The sequence below is a fragment of the Cydia strobilella genome, chromosome 27 (assembly GCF_947568885.1).
Source record: "Cydia strobilella chromosome 27, ilCydStro3.1, whole genome shotgun sequence".
Lineage (NCBI taxonomy): Eukaryota > Metazoa > Arthropoda > Insecta > Lepidoptera > Tortricidae > Cydia > Cydia strobilella.
The window spans coordinates 6296738-6317857 of record NC_086067.1 but is presented as its reverse complement, the minus strand read 5'-3'; the positions used below and the strand labels follow the sequence as shown (position 1 = coordinate 6317857).

The following is a 21120-nucleotide window of genomic DNA, read 5'->3' as shown; positions in this document are numbered from 1 at the left end:
AGTGGATATTGAAAATCTTTTTTATTATAATTTTGTCTCCTGTGTTACGGCGTAAAGAATGTCTAAAAGTTTTTTTAACACTCCCAATGAACAAAATGTAAATGCTAAACCGCCCATGCCCACGAGAGCCAAAGCGGGTCAATGTACGAAATTAACGTACTTTTTATTAGGGTTCCGTACCCAAAGGGTAAAAACGGGACCCTGTTACTAAGACCCCGCTGTCCGTCTGTCTGTCTGTCCGTCTGTCACCAGGCTGTATCTCATGAACCGTGATAGCTAGACAGTTGAAATTCTCACAGATGTATTTCTGTTACCGCTATAACAACAAATACTAAAACAGAATAAAATAAATATTTAAGTAAGGCTCCCATACAACAAACGTGATTTTTTTGCCGTTTTTTGCGTAATAGTACGGAACCGTTTGTGCGCGAGTCCGACTCGCACTTGGCCGGGTTTTTTTTACAAACTTACCTTATGCTAGCGTCGACGATGGCGAACAATATATTTCCTATGATAAACTTAAGACCGTATATCTTAATAATAGCACGCAGTAGGGACGGATTCTTGCCTTTTTCTGAAACATAACAAACATATACAACTTGGATACAGAATATTATTAGATTTTAGAGTCGAGAATACATTTTAAATTAGAGATTATTTTACATTCGTTAACAAGGTTACGTCTCCTGGACAACTTTAAAAGTTCAGATTTATACTACGCCCGCCGCAGGTAGGTGTTACGCAGCGTACTACGTTGGCGAACCACACTCGAACGCGAAGCGAAGCTAAGCGGAGCTAAGAAAAGCTGTAAAAAGTAATGAAATAAACTCATTTGTATTTGTATTTTTTGTATTTGTGAAGCAATCCATTGATGGCTCTTTTACACGATGTCCCAGCGTAGGTCAGTCCAAGGGACGCATTTATGCGTTAGAGGGAGCAAATGATATTGCTATCTCATTCCATCCCATAGCTGCGTCCCTTGGGCTGGCCTACACTGGGCCATCGTGTAGAGGAGCCATAAGACCTATAGAAGTGTCCTATGTGGGCGATCTCGTTGCGAACGCGAACGCCGTGGGCCCGCCGCGCCGCTTCGCTTCTTGTTCGCGAGTTGTTCGCTTACGTAAGACGCTTACAGAGAGCACACTAAATATTCGCGTGGAGCGAGTGTCTGACTCAATTATAGCACATAATATAATAGTATTATCATACAGAACGGCCACGCACCGCCCCGCCCCGATTCGAATTACCTCGCCCCGCGACAGCAGATTGACGACCTTTTGCCGACCGCTCAGTTTTGGTTTTAAGCAACTTACTCACACAATGACGCATGCCGCGTGTACAGACGTGCCGTTCCAACATAGAAAAGCAAGTGTGTTTTGATGTATAGCGTGTCCGCCCTTTGACTATAGTATATGTACTTACTTACTTACTTACTCCTCTGGCGCAGCGACCCAAAGTGTGTCTTGGCCTCCAACACGACAGTTTGCCACTGATCCCGGTCCTGTGCAGTTTCTCGCCAGTCTTGGACCTGGAGCTCGCGCAGATCAGCGTCCACCACATCCGCCCATCGGTATCTAGGTCGCCCGACCGGGCGGCGAGCTGTCGGTTTTCCCTCAAACGCTCTTTTCACCGCCCGATCGTCTCCCATTCGCTCCAGATGGCCGAGCCACCGAAGCCTTTGCGCCTTTGTAACACCAATGATGTTTGGTTCAGCAACTAATTGTTCAATTTCGGCGGCTATAGTATATGTGAAGAGTATAATTTGAAGTGTTAGTCTTACCCCGGCTATCCAGTTCTTGTTTCCATTTCTCGGCCAGCGTGTCTCCGCGGGGCGCCGCCCTATGCCCTGGCGTACATCTGAAAAACAAAACATTAAATAATGAATACATATAAATATAAAATTATTATATTTATATGTATTTATTATAGAAGAGCGCTGGTGGCCTAACGGTAAGAGCGTGCGACTTGCAATCCGGAGGTCGCGGGTTCAAACCCCGGCTCGTACCGATGAGTTTTTCGGAACTTATGTACGAAATATCATTTGATATTTACCAGTCGCTTTTCGGTGAAGGAAAACATCGTGAGGAAACCGGACTAATCCCGACAAGGCCTAGTTTCCCCTCTGGGTTGGACGGTCAGATGGCAGTCGCTTTCGTAAAAACTAGTGCCTACGCCAATTCTTGGGATTAGTTGCCAAGCGGACCCCAGGCTCCCATGGAGCCGCGGCAAAATGCCGGGACAACGCGAGGAAGATGATGACATATAAATATAAAATTCCTAATCATATAACTAATTTGCCAGATTATAAATTTAAGAAAATTGTCAAACATAAATTAATAGAAAAATCTTGCTATAAAGTGTCAGATTACTTGGAAGAAAAAGATGTAGGTATGGGATAATTGTATTTGTTAATTGTATTAGTCGAATAATTAAAAATGTTATAGTTTTAAGGAAATAATGTGCAATAATTGACGGACATAAGTGTATCTTTGTATACCTACATGGCAAAATAAAATTAAAATTGAAATATAGCCTGTACTTGCTATAGTTATTGGCCACTCTTAAAGTCTTAACAATAGGACTTCTTTTGGCTTGTTTCTTTCAGATTTGTTAAGAGTGGCCAACTACTATGTAGTGGCCACTGACTATAGCAGTCACCGATCTACATACTTATACTGGATGATTTTGGAGTCGTGAGCCCAAACGTCAAATGTGTAGTATGAATTTTCACAAATGATTTTTTAATCTGTTAATCAAAAGCAATTGTTTCTTTTCTGCTAGCGGTGGGCTACCGTGTCTGAGCGCGTGCCGAAGCGACAATGTCGTTGAAATAGCGGCTGTATCGTGGTGGTTTTAAGGTTCAAGTCTATGTACATGTAACATGTTTTGGTATTGTAAGACCATCGACCACCTCAATGTAGGCGAGCGCTCATATTATTACATAGATTCGCTCTTTATCGCTCGAATATGCAAGAGTGACAGAGATGTATAACGAAATTTCGATTTTCAGTTCATTCCACAGTTCAGCTGTGTGCGAGGCAGGAAGTTTCTGGAGAAACGCACAGCTGAGGCCTGCCAAGCCAAACATCTAAGTGTCATAAGATAGTTTCGGTCATAAAAAGTTAAAAATAAATACGCACCTGTATACATCTGATATGCTCAGTTGACCTTTGCGTCCTTTTACAAACAGTGGCCTTGTGTACCTGGAAGATTTAATTAAGGTCATCAGTCAAAAAAACCGGCCAAGCGCGAGTCGGACTCGCTTTCCAAGACCCATTTTGTACAATCGAAAGACATTGGCGGTGAACCACCTTATAAGTAAGTAAGTATTTATTTGCAAAGAATAAGGAATAAGTAGTTACAATAGTGTCTTAGGTGGTGGTGGTCCCCGGCAAGCTCGGCCGAATTGCACCTTCCCATACAAACGTAGTTCCGCTCTCATTTTAAAACTGCGTGTTGGATTGTAATGAAACTTTGCACATACAATGACATGAGGTATATCTAGGTCTGAAATTAGTTTATATAGCTCCAGTTTATAAAACAAACGAAATAGAGCAAAAACAAGTTTTGTATGAAAAATTTATATTCGCTGTATTTTTTTAACTATGGTATCTGAAGCTACATAAACTAATTACAGACATAGATATACCTTATCCTATTGTAAATACAAAGCTCCAGAGCAATCTAGCTAGTCGTTTTAAAATGAGAGTGGAACTACGTTTGTATGGAGAATCGAGCTTGCCGGATACCCTTAATTCTTCCATATGGCAACTCTACCTATGTATATGTACCATTTTCAACCAAAAGGGTACTTACTGTCGCTTGTCAGTAAGGCGCTATTTCCATATAGCTTCAATTAGAAATCAACCTTATCGACAACCGACAATGTGGTACCTTTTGATTGAAAACGTCACATATGTATTGAGTACTATTGAGAATTCATCGTAACAACACAGAATAAGTAATAGTATTATCATACAGAACGGCCACGCACCGCCCCGCCCCGACTCGAATTACCTCGCCCCCCGACAGCAGATTGACGGCCGTTTGCCGGCCGCTCAGTACTGTTTTTAAGCAACTTACACAATGTCGACGTGCCGTTCACACATAGAAACGCAAGTGATTTTTGATGTATAGCGTGTCCGCCCTGTTACCGGAGTCTCAAGTTACCTATGTTATGTATATGTATTGAGAATTCACCAATAACAATGTGCGAACAGTGCCAACCCATACTTACCAAAAACATGATTTCGATATGAGATTGGCCGTCTCCCTCGGATTCTGCTTTCTTTCTATATCGAAGTACCCTGGGTCCATGTTAAAACTTATTTAAGTACGAATGTAAACACTTATTGTAGATTGGCACTGTTGGTTACGGCATTTTATCTGTAACAAAAGAAAAGGTTATATTAGTTGCGTAAGTTGCGTTGGAATAAACAGATCCTTATGAGAGACGGCACACCGCTGGCGTGATGTGTGCAGGGCACACATCCTCAAAAACCCCTTACGTAATTAATTGTATTGTATTGTATCATTTATTTCATACAAGTAGTCCATGTTATAAACATAACTTAATTACAAACATCATTAAAAATAGATAAATTAATAAATTTATGACAAATTCACTATAACAACACACCCTAAGTCAAATAAATTAAATTAAAGTAACGCAGATCATAATAAAAACAAAATTGAACTATTCTAAAATTCAAAATTCACTTTTATATCTTAGGTACAAATAAAAAATTTAAAAATAAAATTATTTAAAGTAATTGTCAAGATTATAATATTTAAGCATGTCCCGGATAATTCTGAAATTTTGAAAATTAAAACAGTGTAAAATATAAATTAAAATTTTAAAATTAAACAAAACTATGTTATGCAATCCGGGAGTTCCGAGGCCTGACATGTAGAGCGATAATTAAAATAAAAAAAAATAATGGACGCCCCCTTAAAGACAAGGCTATAGTGTCGAGTTGAACGACCCGAGTGCATTATGATTGTACACAGCACGTGTTTTTGAGGTCACTATGCTAATTGGCTGTTTTTGCATAACACCGCTCACGAAGCGATTAGATGATGACCCCGTGGTCTTTGGGCTTTAGACAAGGATATACGCACAGATATCTAAGCGAATCAAGTTTTGACCAACAGTTGTGTGTCTCTTGCGTTACTCAAAATGTCTCTGGAGTTACCAAAAAAATCGGCCTTCTAATACATCGTTTCTGTTTATTAGGTTTAACAGTTGCGGCTTTTGATGTAATGCATAATTGTTTTGTTTCGTACTTCCTCGGAAACGCTCGTATTTGCAGGGTTCGAAATTATCCAGATAATTATAGTGTTTGATAACCATGTATGGGTGGTGCTATATTTATTTTCTTTGAATTTTAGTTTCGGAGATAAGGGTGCATGGATTGTAATGTTTGCTTATTTTCTAAAAATAACTTCTAAACTAAACTATTTATTTTAATATTAAATCAAACCGGCCAAGTGCGAGTCGGGCTCAAAGGGTTCCATTACGCAAAAAACGGCAAACAAATCACGTTTGCTGTATGGGAGCCCCACTTAAATATTTATTTTATTCTGTTTTTAGTATTTGTTGTTATAGCGGCAACAGAAATACATCATCTGTAAAAATTTCAACTGTCTAGCTATCACGGTTCGTGAGATACAGGCTGGTGACATACAGACAGCGGAGTCTTAGTAATAGGGTCCCGTTTTTACCCTTTGGGTACGGAACCCTAAAAACTTGCTTAGCAGCAAAAGCTTTCAACTTGACTGGTACTTGTACATAACTGGAGCATGTAACTAGATTACTAGAGTAACCAGACCTTGTGATAATGATAAGTTATCTCAACTCATGTAATGTTGGCAATGGATACCAAGATCACCAAGTATTAGTATTAGTATTGGTATTGCCTGATAACGTGATTGATTGCCTTATCTTTTTTATATGATCGCTTAAAAATTAGTCATCGGTCGGTCACCCCTGCACCAAGTATTATGCTAGCACCACACTTCGTTATGTGTTATTCGTTATGCGGCTTCGCTGTATTTGCCTAAATATATTTATGTGAAGCGAACAACAAATAGGGGTACCACACTTCGCCGTATTTGGCGAATAATTGCGCTGCGTCTTTATCGTGTCCTTTGAAGTGTGTCAAAAAACCGGCAAGTGAACGGATACGCGTATTTGCTATTTGCGCTTATGCGTTATGCGTGCGAATAAGGCAAATACAGACGAATAAGTCCTCCACACTTCGTCGTATTCGGACGAATAACGCGCATAACTAATAACACATAACGAAGTGTGGTGCCAGCATTAACTAACCTACAAATGTAGGTTATTTAATACTTAGTGCAGAGGTTTTGAAAAGAGCCAACCGCAGTAGAAATCACCAGTTTTACGAATGTCAAAGAGCCGCAAATGGTGTTGCCTGAAGAGCCGCAATAGTATCCCCAAAGAGCCACAGTTTGCCGAACCCTGACTTAGTGTATTAAGGGGGGTAAACAAGAATTTACGAACGAGGTTGAATTGAAGCCGAAGCCCGTGGCAGACACAACGTTTCTCATCACACTTGTAACAGGAGTGGCTCACTCTGCGATTTCGTCGCGTCGCTACAAGTACATGCGGCCAACACCAATTTTGGTGTCTAGCCATAGTAGTTGCCGCTCGCGCTTGCGCCACCTAGCGGTCATATCTGTCGTAATAGACGCGTTTTGTTAGAGAGTGAACCTTGTGTACCAGGTACTATTATTTATTCTGTGCAAGTGCGGAAAAAAGGGGAATAATAGATTGTTAACCAGGCACTGCACCCGTTTCTGACGAAATATTTTGGCGATCGAACGATGTGAAAGCGCTAATAGTTCTAGTCAGAATGGGTGAATTGCATCCGAGTTACACTTTCGAATAATTTCAACCTGGAACTTTCGCCAGTCCATCTCAAGAATATTATACCCTGATATAAGTTAACATAATCCTATGCATTTACAATAGCTAGCGCTCTTGGAACCATTGCAAAGTGAATCTTTAGTACCTAAATACATAATGTCCATATCTATGTAAATCGCATCGACCAGTCCGGCTACAAATCACAATGCCCGTGTTTCCCGACCCATTAAATCACGACGACCTTGACACCGTGACCTTTCCGATCACCATTAAGCTTCTGACGCACGTAAAACTAAAATATGGTGAGTGTTAAAGTAAAAGCCGTTCTGTAATCTGCGTTTATGGGCATTTTCACTTAAAAGTGTACCATTTACTTTTTAGGGTTCCGTACCCAAAGGGTAAAAACAGGACCCTATTACGACTCCGCTGTCCGTCTGTCACCAGGCTGTATCTCATGAACCGTGATAGCTAGACAGTTGAAATTTTCACAGATGATGTATTTTTGTTGCCGCTATAACAACAAATACTAAAAACAGAATAATGTAAATATTTAAATGGGGCTCCCATACAACAAACTTGATTTTTTTGCTGTTTTTTTCCGTAATGGTACGGAACCCTTCGTGCGCGAGTCCGACTCGCACTTGGCCGGTTTTCAAAAATCCATCAACTCGGGTTATTTCTACTCAGAATCACGAGGACTATCGATTAATAAAGAAAAAAAAATATGTCCCAAAAAAAAATCAGTTTTGTAACGCATTTTCACATACATTGTGTATGGACCTTTACAAAACTGACACCCAAAATTTGTATGAAAAACTGGGGACACTTGCTTTGTCTCATTCAATAGTACTCGTAATTCTGAGTCTAAATAACCCAAAAGTTGATGGTTTCAAAAAAAGTAATAGGTACTATTTTTTCTGAAAACCCCCTTATAAGTCGTAGTAACGTAAAAAAATATTTTTGACAATTATGAATCAATTTACTTAGTCGTACTTTTTAGTACGATTTTGCAAACACGCACGCAATTACGTACACAATTAATTACACGCAATTACGGGCTGTGCTCTGAAGAACTGTTTGACATGATGCCAACGGCCGCTTTCTATCACCGCACCGCTCGCCATCGGCAGGGTGTTCATCCTCACGGTCGCGTACTGTGCGGTTTAAGAGGAATTTCCTCCCGCGTACGCTTCGGCTGTGGAATGAGCTCCCTGCCGAGGTTTTCCCGAGGGGCTACAGTATGGGGTTCTTCAAAAAAGGAGTGTACAGGTTTTTAAAGGGTCGGCAACGTGCGTGTAATATCTCCGGTGTTGCAGGCGTCCATAGGATATGGTAACTGCTTACCATCAGGCGGGCCGTATGCTTGATTGGCACCGACGTGGTATAAAAAAAAAAAGTACACACTAGCACCTTGGCAACAGAGGCGTGTTCAGATATTTGTGAGCACCTCGGCCGCTAAGATATATCTGATGGCTACTGTACAACTTAAAAACAAAGCGTAGCCACAGGTCTTACAAGGACAGTTAATAACAGTCACACAACCAGTCAAATGAGACGTCAAAAATTAATTATTCACAGAGACGACAACAATCAACAAACTATAAAGGAGTTTGTGTCTTATTAATACCATGTTAAGGTTGATAATCACGTGGACGATTGTGACATTCACTCCTTTTTTTGCTGTATAACCTTGTGGCGATTGACCCTCGAAGGCTGGGAATTATTTTCGGAAAGTAAATGAAACTAATTAACTATACCTAATTGGCTCTGTGAGCTGTAGTGTAAACCTCGCGATAAGCTTAAAAAACGTAAAAAACTTACTTCGCCAAATTTAATCATTATCCATGCTAAGCGAACTTAAAATAGGGTATTACTGGAAGAAATCCCTTAAAGGGATAAGTTCGCCTTTGCACTGCCTATTCCGTGCCATATTTGTGTTCTGTGTTTTGTACAATAAAGAGTTTATACATATATATATATAATATAATTGTAAATTATAGTTATAGTATATTGCAGTGCCCAACAGGGTTCACAAAGACCTAGCTTATAAGTTTACCATCTGTACAATTACTTTGTGAATTTGCAATAAAATATTGAGTATTAAGTATTGAGCATATATATCTACACTGTTTATACATATATATCTATACATACACTGTACTTAAAATAAATTATTTCACACCATGCATGAAATAAAGCACCAGATAATTATTAGAAAAACATAGATAGGTAGTAGTTATTTTTAAACACAATTTCTACTTAATCAATCGGATTGAAGTATAAACTATACCTTTGCACGTGTTACCGTAAAACGTATAACTATGTATAACGATAAAATAACTTAATTTACATTGGTGAAGGGTAGAATAAGTTTTCTGCCAACAAACTGCTATGCAGTTTGGCAGATAAGGAGCAATAATTAATGTACCTCTTTTTTTTAAATAATAAATATATATAAAAAAAAAGAAGGTAATAATTAATGTACCTCTTTTTTTTAAATAATAAATATATATAAAAAAAAAGAAGGTGTGTTGACCGTGACGTCATTGTGTAATGTTCCATATAAATTCAATATTAGCAAATCCTTTTGACAATTGTAAAAAAGACACTGATTTGACTAGTAGAATACCCTAGTCTTAAGTGCCATAGACCATAGACCCTACTATCGCTCAAGTCCTTTGGTAGATTTTCGCCATTTCTAACATTTTCCAAAAAACAAAAGGACAGAGAAATTTTATCTAAGTATCTACCGAAGCTGCTCACAAAATTTCACGACAATTGATATACCAACATTTTCGCACTTAAACTATCGTGAGACATATTTCAAAATATTTATCAGTACGGTTTTTACTCACTATTATTTTAGTCGCTTTTTGCGACATGTTTCGGATTCTTTGGGAATCCATCCTCAGGCACGAGTGTCCGCGGCGGCGGTTTTTTTACCTACATTTTGTTTGTAGATGAATATTTTCGAATTTCAATATGGCGGAGCCATTTTTTTTTTAATTAGCCTACTTTGGTGTCCCACTACTGGGCAAAGGCCTCCCCTCGTTTTTTCCACTCGACCCTCTCATCGGCATTTTCCCACCATTTGGGGTAGAATGCGTCCAAGTCGTCCCGCCATCCCCTTTTCGGTCTGAGGAGCAATATATTAATTTATCTGCAACTCAGATCCACTCATTCTAGTTCGTTGTTTATATGTTAAAAAGATAAATAAATCATTGATATTAGTGGTCGATTATCGGCCATTTCCTATACAGCATTGTTATGAAAACGATGCAGACATATGAGTAATGCTTTGAAAACTGTTGAATAGTGAGAACAGTTGTTTGAAACCTGTAAGTCACACTCGCACACGATTATGAGAAACCAAACACATTAGGTATCACCAAGGAGGAGTTTTGGAAGTGTAAATTTCCGGCGGTTCCGCGGCCGGCCGCGGAAGCCATAAACGTGTATTTTTAGTTTTAGTTTTAAGATATATTTTATAGTAATATGTATGCTAGTTTTAAGGTATGTATCTATGGGCTAATAGTTGCCTGAAAATAAAGATATTCATTTCATTTCATAACAGAATAACTTATTCTGAGTTTTGAATGATTCACGGTTAGTTTCACTAGACTTATATTGACCGGGATATAGACCGTGATTACCTTTTCCCGCTATCTTCAGTCACCCGTGAACATGATGCATGTAACTGCGTCGAAATATCGGGAGCTTATAAATAATACAAAAGGTAATCACGGTCTATATCCCGGTCAATATAAGTCTAGTGGAACTTAATCTGACACTCTCTCCAGAGTAACTAGAAGGATACCCTATTGAGCTCCCCTTTAGATAACGAGATTTCCATATTCGTTGATCGCAAACTGTGTCACCTATTCTTTGAATATTCTTATACATATACACGGTCGCTAAAAAATAAGTGCATTCCCGTTGCCAGGGAGATGTTGGGATTATACTGAGCAACTTTTACTATGGGACCAACCACGAAATAGCGAAAAAAAATTACCCTCCCATAGAAAATGGACCAGTGAAAACGTGTGAAACAGGCAAAAAATATTTCGCGATTTTCAGGTAGGTCCCATAGTAATTAAGTTGCTCAGTAATATTATCCCAAAACCTCCCTGGCAACGGGAAATCACTTATTTTTGTACCTATATCAAATTCGTTGTGTGAAGATGACATCATGAGATGTTTGTTTCGTGATGTACGTCACAAACATACAGTACATTAGTATAACACCTTTATTGTTATGTATTCTTAGGAAAGTTCCTTGAAAACAAATATATAGATAAGGTGAGTAAGGTTGCCAGAGCTCAACGAGGGTGAGGAGTGTTAGGGTCGGCAACGCGCATGTAACTCCTCTGGAGTTGCAGGCGTACATTGGCTACGGAGACTGCTTATTAACATCAGGCGGGCTGTATGCTTGTTTGCCACCGACGTAGTATAAAAAGATATACTCGTACATTTCCGTTGGTCTCTTGAGGGCCACCCCACACTAGCGTCTCCCGAGCGTCAAGTCAACTCTATGCCTACTGCTGCTGCTCGGCGCAACGTTGGCAGTTGCTCCATTGTCCATAGCGCTGACTTGACGCCAACGCTCACAAACACGGGCCTGACACTTTTTGATAGAGTAAGATCGTCTTATTGCGATTCCTATAAGAGGAAAGAGAAAATGTGCCATTTTCAACCAAAAGGGTACTTATTGTCGCTTGTCAGTAAGGCGCTATTTCCATATAGCTTCAATTAGAAATCAACCTTATCAACAAGCGACAATGTGGTACCTTTTGGTTGAAAACGTCACAAATAGTGCCATGCTTTGTCCTTATGACCGACCGCGTGGCATCATAGGTAGGAGGCGATGGCAAAATACCAAAATATATAGAGTGAAAGAGAAAAAATCCTATGCTGATTGCTGCCCAAATTTTATATGAATATTCTTTCTCTTACCCTCGGTCGCTCGGTGGCGCGTCTATAACTACTTGTATATACTATGTCTATGCTCACAAAGGACCCTATAAATGAATAGGGTGACTGCTATAGCTATTGGCCATTGCATAGTTATTGGCCATTCTTAAGAGTCCCCGGCAAGCTCGGCCGAATTGCACCCATACAAACGTAGTTCCGCTCTCATTTCAAAACTACGTGTTGGATTGTAATGAAACTTTGCACATACAATGACATGAGGTATATCTACGTCTGTAATTAGTTGGTATAGCTCTAGTTTATAAAACAAACGAAATAGAGCAAAAACAAATTTTGTATGAAAAACTTAAATTCGCTGTATTTTTTTAACTATGGTATCTGACGCTACATAAACTAATTACAGACATAGATATACCTTATCATATTGTAAGTACAAAGTTTCAGAGCAATCTGTCGCAGACTATCTGTCGTTTTAAAATGAGAGCGTAACTACGTTTGTATGGAGAACCGAGCTTGCCGGGGACCCTTAACAATAAGGCTTCAATTGGCTTGTTTCTTTCTAAGTTGTTAGAAGTGGCCAATTACTATAAAAAAACTATTTCGGAACATTCAAAATTCCATACAATATTGTTAGTACCATCGTTATAGCTATGTGTTAGTAAATACGTTAAAAATAAAAACAAAACTTTCAACAATAAAATCAAAATCCAATAAATTACTATGTAGTGGCCAATAACTGTGCCATTTTCAACCAAAAGGGTACTTATTGTCGTTTGTCAGTAAGGCGCTATTTCCATATAGCTTTAATTAGAAATCAACCTTATCAACAAGCGACAATGTGGTACCTTATGGTTGAAAACGTCACAACTATAGCAGTCACCTAGGGTTGTCACCCATACTATAATATATAGTATGGTACTATATTTTAGTCACTTGTACTATATATTATACAAAAACAATATAGTACGAAAAATACTATATTTTCATCACTCAAGAATGGGGTATTCAAATGTCACCGATATCGCATTGTATGCGACTTGGATTTTTAATTCGCCTCAAATCGGCGTCTTATTTTTTTGTTCAAATTTCCCAGTAAGTACTATATTTTTTCAATATGTTGCCAAAAATACTATATGTGTATAGAAAAAAGGTGGCAACGCTACAGTCACCCTATGTATGTATAAAGGGCACATTATCCGCAATGTTTGATGAAGATAAAACAAGTACACTGCTTCTATTTGCCTCCGAAACAAAGAGATTATTAAGACTTTACAAACAAATGCATACATTTTCTCTGTCATTTACTTAACATGGTGCAAGATTAGTTACAGTTTAACTGCGCTGGTGGCATAGCGGCACAGAATAAGTAATAGTATTATCATACAGAACGGCCACGCACCGCCCCGCCCCGATTCGAATTACCTCGCCCCGCGACAGCAGATTGACGAGCTTTTGCCGACCGCTCAATCACAGGACGGTTTCTATGTGTGAACGGCACGTCTGTACATGCGTCATTGTGTAAGTTGTTTAAAAACAGTACTGAGCGGCCGGCAAACGGTCGTCAATCTGCTGTCGCCAAGGCGTAATTAGAGTGACAGAGAAAAATGCCCGCAATTTGCGAACTTCGATTTTCGCGGTTATATCGCAGGGCGGGGCGGTGCGGTGCGTGGCCGTTCTGTATCTGTATGATAATACTATTACTTATTCTGTGCCCCTGGTCTAGTCAACTCTATGGCAGCAGTGGCGTAACTAGGGGGGGGCAGAGGGGGCAAGTGCCCGGGCGCCATCCAAGGGGGGGCGCCAAAATGGGCAAAAGGCAGCAGCAAGGAAACTTTTGTCAGTCGTCAGGGGGCGCAAATTTGGTGACTGCCCCGGGCGCCATATCCTCTAGCTACGCCCCTGTATGGCAGCTGCTAGACGCAACATCCCGCTCAGCGACGCCATTTTCCATAGCGCTGATTAGACGCAGACGCTCAAAAAACGCTAGTGTGGGATAGTCCCAATAAATATCTAGAATTCTAGACTAAACAACTGTTTGTATAGCTGTTTATATCGTAGCAAAGGTGAGAGGCTGACAAATGCAAGAGTAAATAAAATATTTAAGACAAAATGCACACACTGTCTGGTACAATTATATTCATATTGATTATTCATGGTATATGTAAGTAGTAGGTATTATTGTTGGAGAGTAGTGCAATGAAGAGGATTATACATATTTTACACTTTACCACAGAATAAGTAATAGTACTACCGTACAGACTAGAAACTTCCTACAAAACCGAAGTTTGTCAGCGATTTAGGCTATTTAGGGTAGTCAAAATTCAGGTCATTGTCTTATCTGTGGTCGTAAAAGGGATGTCAAGTTGTGCCAACCCTAATAATTGCTCGGAGCTATGCTGAGCCGAACGAAGCCGAGAATAGAATGTCCGAAAGGATTAGTTTCGCCCCCCTGACTTTATTTCTCAGGTATTGTAAGTATGCCGGTGACCTAAGTTATATCCGACGACCGGTTTGGCCTAGTGGGTAGTGACCCTGCCTGTGAAGCCGATGGTCCTGGGTTCGAATCCCGGTAAGGGCATTTATTTGTGTGATGAGCACAGATATTTGTTCCTGAGTCATGGGTGTTTTGTATGTATTTAAGTATTTATATATTATATATATCGTTGCCTGAGTACCCATAACACAAGCCTCCTTAGGCTTACCGTGGGACTTAGTCAATCTGTGTAAGAATGTGCTATAATATTTATTTATTTATTATTATTATTTATCTGCGTGTTTTCCTTCGCCGATGAAGCATGTTTTCTACTAATATGTATTAATAATCAATTAATCATATACAGCAAATAAATGAATCTAACTTGCTATGCAAATTGACATTTAATATGTTACACTAGTATAGTATTATATGATCTGTGATGTTACACAGCTTAGGTCCAGTCAAGGGCATAAATATATAAAGGGTACACGGAAAGAACATGTCTAGTCACTTAAGTAACATTTTGAGTAATCGCGGTTTTAAAATTTGGAACCATGTCATAATGTATCGTAATTCCGTGACCAGGTCTTTTCTACCTAAAAAATGTTGTGTTACATATATTATACAGTGGTAGCAAAAGATATAACTAATAGTTCATTAGGAGCTCTACATTTTCCGAATAAAGTGACTAGACATGTTCTTTCCGTGTACCCTTCATATATACATTACCAAAGTTTCAAAAATATGTGTACGGTCTCACACCTTAGACAATAAAAAAAATAAAAAAAATATATTTTCACACAGTTACAGTCCATAGTTGTTAGTATTAACTCTAAAGAAATAAAGTCGTGTTCACATATTTTTGAGCCATTTATCTGGATCGATATTTTTGCCTTCGACTGTCCAATTGCGGCTCTTCAAGTCGCCCAAAAATTTACATTTGAGCTCTCAGACCCCTGAAAACAACACGACTCTTTGAGCATCCTAAAACTGGTGATATCTACTGCTTAGGCTCCTCTTGCTATGCAAATTGACATTTAATATGCACAACTTACACAAGCATATATCTATGTAGCGATTACTTTCTATGGGTAGTTTCTATACCGGTTTGCGTACGGCCGACGGCTACGCTCACTTTTCGGCCTTATACTTGGCTGATTTTAGTGCTTGTATCCTGTCCATATAACACTTTAAAGTCTCGCGTTTTGTATTAGAATTAATGTCATTACCGGGTCTAACGCGATTAAATTGATTGATGAATTAAATATACAATCATAAATGAGTAATAATGCAATATGAATGACATTTAACCAAAGTTTTTGTTTATTATCATAATTTATTTAGCAATTTCCTAGTTCAATAATGTATTATTTGTAAATAGTTCAGTACCTAGTATTAAGATTGTTGCAGTGCCCTAACGGGGTATCATGTACCTACTTCAAAATGTTTTGTACCATCCTCTGTAATGAACATGATCGCAATAAAGATATATGAAATATGAAAATTTAATTATTTAACCTTTTTTCCGACGGGCTTAGGTTTTGCTGGGACGTCAGTCTTCCGTGACCACAGCTAGTGCAACGTCGGAAAAAAAGGTAAAATAATGAGATTTAATCGCGTTTGACCCGGTAATGACATGTGTACAAAACGCGAGAGTTTAAAGTGTTATAACCCAAAATAACGATTAATTGGCGATAGGCTTAATCCACATACATCTTCCTCGCGTTGTCCCGGCATTTTTGCCACGGCTCATGGGAGCCTGGGGTCCGCTTGGCAACTAATCCCAAGAATTGGCGTAGGCACTAGTTTTTACGAAAGCGACTGCCATCTGACCTTCCAACCCAGAGGGGAAACTAGGCCTTGTTGGGATTAGTCCGGTTTCCTCACGATGTTTTCCTTCACCGAAAAGCGACTGGTATAAATATCAAATGATATTTCGTATATAAGTTCCGAAAAACTCATTGGTACGAGCCAGGGTTTGAACCCGCGACCTTCGGATTGCAAGTCGCACGCTCTAACCGCTAGGCCACCAGCGCTTTTTGATAGGCTTAATCCACATAAATGACTTAATTTTAAAGAGGGGTTTTTTCGGTTCCTGGTATTTGAGCGTGTACGAGGTACGAGGATGCGTAGCGAGGTCCCATCTCTCTGGTGGACACGCAGCCTTATTGTATCCATTGAAATAAAATAAAAATAAAATACAGTTAGCCTCGGACTATCGTGTCAGAAATGCGGAAAATCGCAGCATCAAGGTAGTCGACATTACTTACATAAGTCGGATAGCAGACTTACAGTTAAGTTAGTCCTATAGTAAGTGGCAATCGGCAGTGTTAAGTTCACATTTTCATTCATCAATCTAATAAGTTTTGGATAATAGGGTAATTGAGACATAAACTGAAATAAACTGAACTGAAATAAACTGAAATAACTGGTTCGATTCCAGCTCTGGACACTGGAGGCTTTGGTCATTTTTTTCCTTCGTATGACATTTATTTCAGTATATAGTTTAAAAACTGGTGACCGAAGAGCTGGCGGCTTTCTCGCACAACGTATCAGCATTGCGATACAGCGAGGAAATGCCGCCAGCATCCTTGGTACAATGCCTCAAGGGCCTATTTTAGATTTAAGCTAGTTATTAATTTTGTTTACGTAGTACCACTGTATATATCTTGTATGTAAATAAATAAAGTTATATTTCGTTTAAATAGTAGTGTGTCTACTTGAAAAAACACAAATTAAAATATTTTCATAGAAAATAATTTAATTTGTTCTTAGAGTAATTGAGACATGTTGAATTTTATAACTAAATCTAGTTAAATAGATAGAAAATGAGCAATTTATCAAAATAAATTGGAAACTTAAAAAATATATGGGAATAATAAAAAAATCCCTGTGTAAAAAAAACTTTTTTTTAAACTTTTAAATAGGAAAAAAAATACGTAAGCATTCGATTCCTTAAATTTTATTAAAAAAATATTGTATAGCAACAATATAATTAAACGCAACATTTCACTGACAAAAAAAAAATTCCTTGTTTTCCATACAATTAAACGGCTTCTAAGCAAAGCTAGGAGGATATAACCAAACGGAGACGACAAGTCTGTAATTTGCTGTACAAAAAAGTCTGCCGATTTTTGCGGAGGAGGGGAACGTCAAATGTATACGTAACGCCAAAATAGCCATGTCAGATAAACGTCAGTCCATACATTGTGTATGACCATTGGCCGACTATTTTCGACAGAGGGGAACGCCTGTTAATGGCTACTCCGTTTGGTTATATCCTCCTAGACGCAAAGTGACACAGTGACATGTGCTGCCACATGGAGACTATATAAAGGAGCCAAATCTCTATGTATGAAAAGTGTCCATCAAAAAACAGAAATTAAGCGGCGCCACCATACACCGAAATACTACCAAAAACAACCTACGTAATTTTGGTCGGGTTATTTGTTGCCTTATATGGTTCGTTATACTCATGTCCCAGAGCCTAACTAGCGCCACCGGAGAGATTAGGAACTATTATTTAAAGCTGAAAGCGGTCACTTTTGCAACAATTCTGCCGTAAGAGATTGGCATCATTTCTATACCATCCATATGCTGCCATTTTGTTAGAACGTTTGCTCAGTAAAGTGCTATAAGAAAATGGGTCCCATACAGAAATTTGATCCTCAAAACAAACCTGATCGACTGATACCATTAAAAAAATTGTCAGCTACCCAATTGTAATTAAAACAATTTTTTATTGCACCACATAGCGCACTCGATATATTACCGACGTCATGACAGCTGGGTGCATCAAGTTGCATACACAACATACAACCAATATGACTATGATTACATATCATCTGAATTGCACTGTACGAGTTTAGATTAGTCCAATAATTCTGATACTAGTATGTCAATTGATTCCAATTTATGTTCCGTTGACCGTAACCCTTAAATGCATAGTTTTATATGTATAATTTCGCTGCTATTTTATAAATTATTCTGATTATTGACATAATATTTATCAGTACGGTTTTTACTCACTATTATGTTTTAGTCGCTTTTGGCGACATGTTAATAGCGACTAAAAATAATAGTGAGTAAAAACCGTACTGATAAATATTTTGAAATATGTCTCACGATAGTTTAAGTGCGATTATTGACATGTTTTTATGATTGTGATACTAGTCAAATTTTAAATTTTAATGTAATAGTAAATGTTTTATGTAATGTAAATGTGTACGGCTCACCCGGTATTGTATTGTCCTAGTCCTAGCTCTAAGTATATTGATTTGCATGGTAGGTTTTAATTAATACTACTTACTGTTTAACATTAGTATTTAAGTTTTTTGTTACTAACACTTCTATGGGCCATGCCTGAAAATAAATGATTATTTAATTTTAATTTAATTTAATTTTATGTCAATGTAAATTTTATTTGTGTGTCGTTGGCGTACGTGTCGCCATTATTTTTAGATTAAGCCAGGTCCCCACAGAAAACCAGCGCCACGGTTTGCCGCGGCACTATGCTGAGTGGGGATCCTTTTTGGCGTCCAAATGTTTTTTGTCTGCATGCTTTTCTTTTTTATGTACTATGTTGTGGCGTCAAATAAATGTATTTTCTTTCTTTCTTTCTTCTTTCTTTCTTCTTTCTTTCTAATTTTGATGGATGCAGCCTACACAACAAAAACATATAATTTTATACAAAATTATATAAAATCTATTTGTTCCTATATATTATTTCAATAGAACTAATCCGTTTTCCCATGATCAGCATACATTTACGCAACAGATATATTCATTTCGGGCAAATAGAAAAAAATCATGCATTTAAGGGTTAAGGTACTGCACCTTAACCCTTAGGTTCAGCCAGCAGTTTTTGAAAAATCGTAGCGCTTTTTAGATAACAATACGGTTGCCAAAAATGTAATTAGTAATCTTGAGGCCCTTCTCTAGTAATTTCGTCGATTCTAAACTAAACCTGATTTCTTTATTTTTCGCTCAATAGAAAAAAATCACGTACAGTCGAAGGCAAAAATATCGATGCAGACAAATGGCTCAAAAATATGTGAACACGGCTTTATTGTCTAAGGTGTAAGAGCGTACACATATTTTTGAAACTTTGGGAATGTAGATACATTTATGCCCTTATTTACTAAAACGCACTTTAAAAACTTGTAACAATTTTTGCACAAAAGCTATAAATCTAAATTGCTTCTTAAACTGCGCAGTTTTATTTTTGATCGAACTCAGTTTTTTTTTGTTTGTTAAAACCTTACAAAAACCTTAAAACTTACAAAATATTAAAATTCAAAAACATGATATGCGTTATCCTACCCGGGATTAACGGGATACAAGTGTCAACTTCCGATACGGATATAACTATAATATGTATAAACAAGTTTGGGAACAAATCAAATTATTTTATTAAATATATTGATTTGTGTTTTTAGGTAGTCTCACTACTGTATATAAATAAAAAATTGTAATAGATGTCATATATTAAAGAAAAAGTGACGAAGCCCTCCAGTGGTGAAGGCCGGATTTTTTTATTTATAATATGTATAAGTCGCATCCGAAACAGTACACTGCGCTCCAGAACAGGCATAGCTGACGTAGGGGAGAAGACCGCTAGGCTGAAGTGGGACTGGGCAGGTCACGTCTGCCGCATGCATCCGGATAGGTGGGCTAGTATAGCCACCAAGTGGATGCCGCAAAAGAAGCGCGGACGTGGCAGGCCCAGGCGGAGATGGCGGGACGACTTAGACACCTTCACTAATAACTGGCCGGAAACAGCTCAACAACGGGAGTCATGGAAATCAAAGGGAGAGGCCTTTGCCCAGCAGTGGGACACTACAGGTTATTAAAAAAAAATGTATAAGTTAAAAGCGATCACGATGAAAGCCGGCCACGCTAGATGTGGTAAATCTTTTAAATTCATGTACATTGTCAAGCAACACTTTTCCTATTATAATTTGTGGTTATCAAACTACATAATAAAATTAGAAACATAATATAAAGTAAGACTGTATGTGACTTTGAGCGTTATACATTCCACAGTATCAATTTTTTTTTGCTTACGGTCTTCAGACAGTCTTTACCAAATTTTTAATTTAAAAATAGTTTATATTTTTTTTATTATATTAACCAAATTATGCCTTATTACATTCTCTTTTCACAATACTTAAAAAAATTCTGATTGTGTTCAGATTGAGATAGTTCTGAGCTTCTGAGGTGTTTTAACTTTGATGAATATGACTTTATGACAAAAAAAAAAGCCTCCCATATAAAAACAACTTTCAGTGCTTGGAGTAGAAAGTTTTCCTGACTACCTCAAGTAGAAAAGAGTTTCAAAAAGTATGTTTTTGGTGAGATTACATTCTAATAAGCATAAAACAGCTTTTGAAAATATAAATACAATTTGTGGCGTTGTAGTATAGTGTAGTATTTATAAGAAGCGAGTGAAGATTATCAAAAAACACTGGGCAAAAAATTTAAGGTATGATGGAATATATTCGGCGAAAACTCACAGAGTAATACACATACATATCACATACAATGTAATATGATTGTATTTTTTATTATAAATTAGAATAATTACAGATTATTAAAATAAAACAACTGCTTGAATATGTGCATTCGGTTAAAAGATATACCGGATCGTGCATGGCCGGGTTTCATCGTGCAGTCTTTAGGTATTCTGAATAGCCGTAGTTACTTTTAAAGCTGTTTCGAAATATGCCACTTATATACATGTAGTATAAACACGTATGTTTAGAAGTATATATGTCGTAAAATTGCCCTTCGAGATTAACTGTGGTATTTTCTATAAAAAGGG

The 21120-nt window shown here is 38.0% G+C and overlaps 2 protein-coding genes across 2 annotated transcripts in view; one reads left to right on the top strand and one right to left on the bottom strand.

Moving 5' to 3' along the window:
- The window catches only part of LOC134753608 (putative fatty acyl-CoA reductase CG5065), a 416745-nt gene that overhangs the window by 330501 nt on the left and 65124 nt on the right, over nt 1-21120 (top strand). The window lies entirely within an intron of this gene.
- The window catches only part of LOC134753617 (probable multidrug resistance-associated protein lethal(2)03659), a 73727-nt gene that overhangs the window by 46761 nt on the left and 5846 nt on the right, over nt 1-21120 (bottom strand). The window contains exons 2-5 of the mRNA XM_063689554.1: nt 4238-4386; nt 3141-3203; nt 1781-1857; nt 472-574 (exon numbers count right to left, since the gene is read on the bottom strand). Coding sequence (XP_063545624.1) covers nt 472-574; nt 1781-1857; nt 3141-3203; nt 4238-4317 — 323 coding nt within the window. The 5' untranslated portion in view covers nt 4318-4386. The remainder of the gene's footprint in view (nt 1-471; nt 575-1780; nt 1858-3140; nt 3204-4237; nt 4387-21120) is intronic.